This window comes from Sander vitreus, chromosome 9, assembly GCF_031162955.1.
Source record: "Sander vitreus isolate 19-12246 chromosome 9, sanVit1, whole genome shotgun sequence".
NCBI classification, from domain to species: domain Eukaryota; kingdom Metazoa; phylum Chordata; class Actinopteri; order Perciformes; family Percidae; genus Sander; species Sander vitreus.
In genome coordinates, this window is record NC_135863.1 from 7,698,730 (window position 1) to 7,707,859 (window position 9,130).

Here is a 9,130-nt window from a genome sequence, read left to right on the forward strand (position 1 = left end):
GTCGAATCAGCTTCATCAAGTTTTCGATTTGAGCAAAAACCTCCCAAACAAACAACCTTGAAAGAAAGTTCATTTTTCAGATTTGTGGGCCTGAAAAAAAAAAGGAGAAACTAAAGAGAATCCTAACCTGCCTAAATACACACGCGGATAAGAAGGATAAAGTTGATGTAGACTCTGGTTTCATCTGCTAAGTAATCCGTATTGACGGACCTCCAGATCACACAGGTCACCGAGAGATTAACACAAGGCGAGTCTAATCGGAAGCCATGTTTCCCTCCTTTGACCCATACGCGCATTATTAATGATAGCGTTTGATTAATCCGACTTCATCCTTAGAGAGCAGAGGTGTCGGAGGTGGCGCATGAAGCAGCACCTCGCGCTGCTAAAGGCAATTAAGGGATCACATTTACTCTCCAAACTCTAAGATACAAAGACAACACTGATGGGATTTTACGGCAAAAATAAATAAATTCATGATGTGCTTCTTCAAAAGACAGCCCATTCTGTGTTCTTTATGTGAGTTAAGTCATTCATTGCAATTATGTCATTAATAGGTGACAAGTGTGATTTATTTAAATGTAACAATAGTGATAATATAAATAATAGGCTACTTTATATATTCAAATGTATTCTGCTGCCTCATAGTGTTTTACTTGAGACAGAAATGAGCTTATCTGAGTTAATTAGGCTACATCTTCATTTGAAATGTATTAATGTTTTAATTTATTCAAATAAAGCTCAGTCACAAATAACTGACTGGTGTTGATTATAGGCCTAGATATAGACTTTAGACTTCCGATAAAAAAAAATCAACTGAACGTTTAAATCGCGTGTGGCACATCGGAATAGATCTACATTTAAATTGCCAATTTTGTTCATTTACAGCACACTTGTTTGGTCTCTTTGAACGTTAGCTGAAATACAAACTCTTCTTTCAGTATTCTTCCCAAATGTTCTCACACAGCGGAGGAAACCCTGTATTGGATCCGACATCCTCTCCCTGAGCCCAGCCTACACCTTCACCTTCATGCTTGTGAATAAATGCTCTCTTTGCATTCCCCCGCTGGCCGCATTTCCTACTTTTTTCAAATGTAAAATCATGCAATGATTGGGGTCGTTAGCACCTCTTCCAAACTCTTAAGGGGAATTCTTTATTCTCTCCATTCATTGTGGCCGGTGCTGCTGCCGCTGCTGCTCAATATTCTTCCCACCTTCAGCTAATCCTGCGGGAATAAATAGATTTGAATTCATGCTTTGCATTCGCAGCTGGGATTTACACGGCTGGCAGTAAAACTGGAAATATCAAGGCATGCACCAAATAAACAAAGTAAAAATGTTAAATCCTTACGCGTTGACAAAGTATCCAAATACGCAGAGTGGAATGCACGGAAACTAGTTTAAAACAAAATGCAGAAAAATCCACGCATGCACAATTTCACCGTTTGAAAACCAAACGTTAACACATAAAAGAAGTTAAAGGAGGATTTGGTGAACTTAGCTGTCGTCGTTTTCATTCTGCAGCGTTCAACAGAGTTTGTATTAGCAAAGTTAAAGGTTTGGAATGTTTTTACGCAGCCATGTTAATGCGCATCAGATCTTTCAATCATGCAGGCCAATTTTCTCTCACCCTCCTCCTCCTCCCTCTGCCACCGTTAAATGGTCTATGACGGACGAACACAGAAATCAGCGGAAAGCAGCATTGCTGATGTCCCATTGTTGACAAATCCATGAAACAACTCCAGTTTGCATGGTTTAACAGAGAGGAGAGGAGGGTGGAGGGAGGGAGGAGAGGAGAAGGAAGGGGGCGTCTGTCGTCACCAAACCACGTGTCCTGCACCGATAGTATATCTTATACTGGGAAAAATAATCTATCAGACAGTCTTTTAAAGCTCCGGCCTTTAAAAGCAGCAGATGTGTCATCTCGACTTGGTTCTCCAAATATCACTAGGAAATATACGCACTGAGAAGGGACGTCTGAGCGCAAAACATCTCCAAACAACTTCGATGCAAGAATCGCCGCTTTACACAGGCCTGCTCACTTACCGAGTGGAGAAATATTTGTAGAAGTTGAAGTTTCTTTGGCTTGACTGGCTTGTCGCCGGTTCAACCACATTTAGATTTTTGGAGACATCCGATCTCTTGACAGGGTCGACCAGAAGTCCAGCAGACCCGCCGTGTGTGCGCACAGACCGCGCTGGTCTCGCCATACCCATCACACCCGGCTCGGCAGACTTCAAAAACAAATACAAAAAGTGTGAGTAAGCCGTGAGATGACCCTGTCTGGAGGCAGCGAAAGAGCCAGCGACATGTCCGGCCAAACTGTACTCACAGCGGAGGACGTGGATATCGACGTGGTGGGCGAAGGAGACGAGGAGGGCATGGAGAGGGTGGACAGCGACTGCGACAGCCCGGTGGGAGGCATCCTGCACGACCTCCGAGGAGAAGCAGGCGACGAGGAAGATGAGATCGAGGTGGAGAAGGAGGAGATGAGGTCCGGTGGAGGGAGTCCGTGCTGCGAGAGCTCCGGGGAGGGAGAGACGGGCACCGGAAAGGGAGAGGGTCAAGACCAGAGCGCAACGGGAGGTGGGATCCAAAAGCCCAAAAACAGCCTGGTAAAGCCGCCTTACTCCTACATCGCCCTCATCACCATGTCCATCCTCCAGAGCCCGCAGAAAAAGCTCACCCTCAGCGGGATCTGCGAGTTCATCAGCAGCCGTTTCCCGTATTACCGAGAAAAGTTCCCGGCGTGGCAAAACTCCATTCGCCACAACTTGTCCCTTAACGACTGCTTTGTGAAAATCCCCCGGGAACCTGGCAACCCCGGCAAGGGCAACTACTGGACCCTGGATCCCGCTTCGGAGGACATGTTCGACAACGGCAGCTTCCTCAGGAGGAGGAAAAGGTTCAAGAGAGTTCAGCCGGACATGCTCAGGGACCAGACTGCTCTAATGATGCAAAGTTTCGGTGCGTACAGCCTTGGGGGCCCGTACGGGAGGCACTACGGGATCCACCCGGCTTATTCCCATCCGGCGGCTTTGCAGTACCCGTACATCCCCCCTGTAGGTCCCATGCTGCCCCCGGGCGTCCCTCTCCTGTCCTCGGCGGAGCTGAACAGAAAAGCGTTTAACTCCCATCTCAGCCCAAGTCTTCAACTTCAGCTCAACAGTCTAAGCACAGCGTCCATGATCAAATCCGAGCCTTCAAACAGACCGTCTTTTAGTATAGAGAACATCATCGGGGTCTCCAGCGCCTCCTCGGTCTCATCGGGCGCTGCTTTTCTGCGGCCTCCGGTGACCGTTCAGTCGGCCCTGCTGAGCGCGCAGTCCCTCTCTCTGAGCCGGACCTCCGCCGCTATCGCTCCCATCCTCAGTGTACCGTCAAATATCCTTTCTGGACATGTTTTACCTTCAGCAGCAGCGGCCGCGGCGGCAGTGTCCAAATGGCCTTCACAATGACTTCAAACGAAGAGAAGATAAACTCTTATTTTTATATAGAGACATTATTACGGAGGGAGTGTGAAAAGCACAAATCAATAGGCAACACTGGACTCTGTAGCCATGTAAAGACTGTTGAAACAGAGAAAAAAAAGAAAAAGGAGATATTCCTGTAGGCCTACAGGTAACATTTGTAAATATTTGTAAAAAAAATAATAATAATAATAATAATAATGATTTTACCTGTCTTTTTTTCTTTTGTTCCTGTTTGAGATCTGTGATTATTATTTTACATTTTCTTTTTTGTATCGGAAGCTCAACTGGACACACTTTTTTGCTTCCTTTTCATACAAGACACAAAAAAGCTCTGAAAAATAGTCTGTTTATAAAAAATTCAAATATATGTAATTTTATGTAGCTATATTGTGTTGTAAACTGAATTTATTTGTAAATAAATCTAAGAAAGAATTAAAATCAATTTTCTTTTTTAACATTCTTAAATTGTTTGATAATATATTTATTGAGAGACATATTCTTGAAAATCTTATTTTAAATAAATAGCCCCTCATGCTAGAAAGGCATAAAATGAATCAAAGGACATTTTAGATGTAGATATTATAAATTTGTCTTATCTTGTGAATAGTATGTTTACATTTACTAAGTCATTTTTAGGCTTAATACTTTTTTAACATCTTCCCATTTCACGATGTTAAAAGTCTATATTTTTAAATTTGCCTTTTTAAGTTTCATTTTAATTTCTAATTATATGCTATACCATTAGGCTATAATATTTATCGAGTTACAGAAGGAAAATGAATAATATTTTCACGGCAACACCATATTAACCCTTTTCAGTATAGACCCATTAGATTTTTTTTTAGCTTGTATTGCAACTTTAGATTTTAAAGAAATATTTTTGGGAATTAGCCTACTCATTAAGTTAAATATGAATTGTTGCAGAAGATTAAAAAAATAAGTAAGGAATTAAAACATATTTGTATGGATTTTAAATTTAAAGCAGAGGTGAAAAGAGGTAATTATTAAAAGGGAAGATATTTTATATTCTGAGATTTAGTGCAAACACACCTAAGTGCAGTTCAAACTGGTTATTTGCGAAATGTTTACAGCTTTTCAGGCTGATAAAAAGGTCATATTTAAGACAAACCGTTGTAGAATACATCAACATTTAGGGGTGAATAATAAAAAAGTCTAATTGTTTTTTAAACTACATTCATGGTTGTTTCTTGATAATGATCTCTGACTAGAGGTCATAGTTGAGGCGCCTTTTAATTCACCATTACATCACTGCTCGTGTCGTTTTACAGCATATTCTGCGGCTGGGCTACTATAAAGGTAACAGCTTCGCAGTTGTGTCTGGCTAATCACTTTTACACAAACAGCAAATGGTGATCGGGTTGGTGTGTATGTCAGTGGGTGCGCGCGCGTGTGTGTGTGTGTGTGTGTGTGTGTGTGGGGGTGTTAGAGGCGCTATATTTATCTGATCCCCATGAGAAAGAGAAAGGAGCTTCTCTCTGCTTCGATTCACTTTCAGACACCGAAGAAGGTGCTGATGATGCAAAAGGCTTCTCCAATGTCACCGTGGCATTTCCTTCATTATTATTATCATTGGGTTATTATTATTATTAGCATCCTATTATTATTTATAACAGTAGCCTGCCTAGTCGACATTCTAATGTAGGCTACGACATTATTATTGTATTATATATATATATATATATATATATATATATATATATATATATATATATATATATATATATATATACATATATATAGATAGATAGATATATAGATAGATATAGATATAGATATATTATAACCCTGTTTCTGTTTGTCACATTAACATCATTGGCTTTTCCTCCGTTGATTATTCCTAAAATCGAAACACATATTATAGAAGAATAAATAAATTCAAATACAGAAATTGTAGGCTCTGTAATGGGTTCTTGATAATTTCTGCCCTTATATTTTTCTCATAATGTATATACTAAGGAGGTATTAAATAATCACATACTCACTCTTAGAGACTTAGAGGTTGTGAAAGAGACGTTCAGGCACTACCAGAGGTCACTTTCAGGGTGCAGTCAGTCAATATAATTTAGATTAAAGATGTATCTGTGAAAAGGCAATATGGGAGTTTGTCAAATGCAGCTCTATGCGTGTCGTTTTGGGTATTTAACAAACACATTCCTAAATTAAACATATACACATATTAAGTCAAACTTGCACTTGGTTAACACGTTAATAGTTGTTGATTTATTTCCGTCATAGCTCGTGTGTGGTTACAGATGCAGGTTCAGCCTCCATAAAGCAGAGTCCCTAAGCCAAACTCTCATGCTCACATGCATAAGAGTGCCTGCAGTAGCCCAAAACTGCAGCGTGTGATCTGTCTCCGTGTGTGTGCAGGGTGTTGCACGGGTGAAGCTGCAGACTCACAACACCTCGGAAGAGATTCAAGCCGCTAGGGGGCGTTAACTGACACCTCTGGCTCTTCATTAGGGATATCAAATATCAAAGAAAAATGTAAGAAGACACAACAACCTTAAAAAGATAGAGGATAACCCTTCCCACGCAATCAATTCATCTTTTGGCATTTCCAGTAATTTAGGTGAGGCTGTATACATCTTTAGAATCAGAATTTACTTTAAGGAGGGGGAACTGAAATAGCCTAAATTAATATCTGGTCATTTTCATTGGGAATAGCCTAGTTTTACGATGAGCGACATTAATATGGTAAATATTTTGATCCACATGCCTCAGTAATCGAAATAAATCCACTGCTTCATAGTAAATGGGGTCAGATAGGACTATTGTTTAGGCTATAGCTTTGAGTAGGGACACTGAAGTTGTTGGCGTAGTCAGGTTGTTATTTAAGGTTTCAGTAGAAGATGATGGGAAGACACAACGTTAAAATGAATCAGATTCCACGTGACCTCAATTAGACAAAAACCTTATCCTTAAACTGAAAGTGTTGAACATTTTACACAATCCAGGTGATATTGGCATTTTAACAGATGGAAGATAGCTACATTTAAGTGTTTGATAGACAAAAACATTTCTATTAATACTTTCCTCTTCCAGTTTGCATCACTGCAATTTATTTAAATCCATTTAGGCAGCCTGCTCTTTAAAAAAACCCGCAGTTTTTGGTGTTTCGCGTCATTTTGACGCCAACAATTTCTGATTGGACAATGTGCTCATTTAAAGAGCAGTCGAAACTAGCGCGCGCCCGCAAGCACGCAGCAACTCGATAATGACCTATGCAGCTGCACGTGCGTGTGCACACGTGTAGAGAAGTCTGGACTGGGGTTCCCACAGCTCTACAAGCCAGTCTATATTAGTCCCAAGCCACAGTCTTTCCTAAATAAAGTCCAGATTGTGTGTTTAGTTGTTTACTTATTTTACCATCAAGTGAACTCAGTTAGCAGGAAGAACTATAATAGATTCTAATAAATTAGCCAACATTGAATGAATTGAATTAAGTTTATTCCAGTTAGTTTAGACTTTAAATCATTTTTTTTTTTTACATTTGGGATGATGATTTTAACAAGATATAACAAAAGGGTAAGGTTTTTGTGGGAGTCTTTTGGGTGTTTTACACACCTGTGTGAGAGCTGGAGAGGGGTAACATTAATCTTGTTACTTACATTCATAGAAACTCAATAAAGGCTGCAGAATCAATGTTTCCAGGGGCACTTTGTGGGTATTTGGTACATTATCACGTTATGATTCTTAATGCTCATCCTATCATTCCGATTAGCTTGCATTTAAAGGGCTACAGTTCATATACCTGTCTTCAAATATATCTGGACTTTCGGTAAAATGGAACAGATTCTTGCAAAAAAAAAAAAAACATACTCAGTTTTTACGTGCAAAACTGTACATCCAATTTGGTAGAAAAAAACTGTATGGACTGCTTAAAAGGACCAAAAATTCTGTCAGAATGGTAACCACAGTAAATATTTTGCGTTTGTTAATCATTTATTCATTGTGATGGGACAGTGTTTTACCTGACCCAACTGAAAAAAAAGAGGCTGTTTGTATAGATTACAATAGATGTGGTTATATACAGCCTTAATTTGTCAATATGATTAATTTACTCAGAAATATAATGATCTCACATAAACACTTGGACCAAATTACAGCAAACCACTGGGGCTCATTACGATTAAAACGTCAAAGTGTTTCAGCTGAAGGCCCTAATTGGATTATGTGTTCAACCCGTAAACTGTTAAAACTGGTTCAACCTTAAACAATATCAAAGCATTAGTGATTTACTTGCTTGAGTGTTTATGCATATCTGTGTAGTGCATATGATAAGTAGCTGCCTGAACACTGAATTAGACAGTACAAATTGTTAAATCAAACACATGCACCATCTAGGAAGTGTATTTTTGTCCATACAATAAATCATGACACTTGACTGTATGTAATGCTACTGACTTAGCCACCCGCAGTGTGGCTTGTCAGAGTGACTCCAGTGCAGCTGACTATACTGTCAAGTCTTGTAATACTGCCGGTGCATTTAGTTGACCAAAATCAACCTCACAAAGGTCCACTCATTACTCAACGTCATTACATACTCATTGTTATCATATGAGTATTTTGTTTATGTAGTAAAGAATGAATTGCTTGATTTTGCAGCACATGTCAAAACTCTACATTTCAAGGGACACTATGTGAAGATAGATGTCCCAGCTTTTATGTTGCAGAGGATTCCCAATTCACTTGTCCCATGCTGGATTGTAAACATCTGGGTGAGTTAATGTGTTACATTTGACCTTTGATTTAGAGAGGTTAAGGTTAAGTGTCACTAAAAAAGACTTTTGACACCAAACATAACTGGAATAGGCAGTAATTTCCCATTTTTGGGATCAATAAATAAATATCTATCTATCTATCTATCTATCTATCTATCTATCTATCTATCTATCTATCTATCTATCTATCTATCCGTCTATCTAATTTGGGATTTCAAACCCTCAGACAGAGCTGAAATAAAAATAAAAAAATGAAATAAATGCATATTATAAATACTGCAGGATATTCCAAACAATTCACTTGTCATACAATTCACAATTTGAATTTGCATTTATATGTTAACATGTCACAAAAAAAAAGCAGAAAAGCTGAAGTCTGACTTACTTTAGCGGACTTGACTGTTTATATGACAACAATGCCATTGGCAAGCAAGGCCCAGGCCTCCATAATAACTAGGCCATCTTCCACCACAAGCTACAGCCTTCTCCTGGGCGGAGATCACAGACAGTAAATGTAGGTACAGCAGTTACTGAATATTTAAAAAGGCATAGAGATGAAGCAATAAATGACAAAGTAAAGCTGGCGTGGCCAGGCATCAATAACTAATGGGTACCAGTGAGTTATTGGCTGCTGCTGTTGTAATGAAAGTGTCATTGCAAATCAGCAGTTGTCCGGGGTTATTATTATTTATGCATAATTGATGCCGGAACCACAAGGAACATGTCTCAGCCAACAAATCCCAACACCTTGGGAACAAAGACAATGGTGTCAACAAGTAAAGGTCACAGAGGAGAAAATGCCCCTGGGCTGAGATTTACATTGAGAGGGGAGGGCAAGGGGAGGCTTGCATTGTACACATCAGTATACAGAAGGTTACAACAAACTATTACACATGAGACAGCTGCTACTCCACT

The 9,130-nt window shown here is 39.6% G+C and overlaps 1 protein-coding gene across 1 annotated transcript; it reads left to right on the forward strand.

Moving 5' to 3' along the window:
• The first annotated feature begins 1,897 nt into the window (after positions 1–1,897).
• Positions 1,898–3,847, forward strand: foxd3 (forkhead box D3). The gene has a single exon (XM_078258124.1). The coding sequence runs from the start codon at positions 2,271–2,273 to the stop codon at positions 3,453–3,455; it is 1,185 nt and encodes a 394-aa protein (XP_078114250.1). The 5' UTR covers positions 1,898–2,270; the 3' UTR covers positions 3,456–3,847.
• Positions 3,848–9,130: the final 5,283 nt, after the last annotated feature.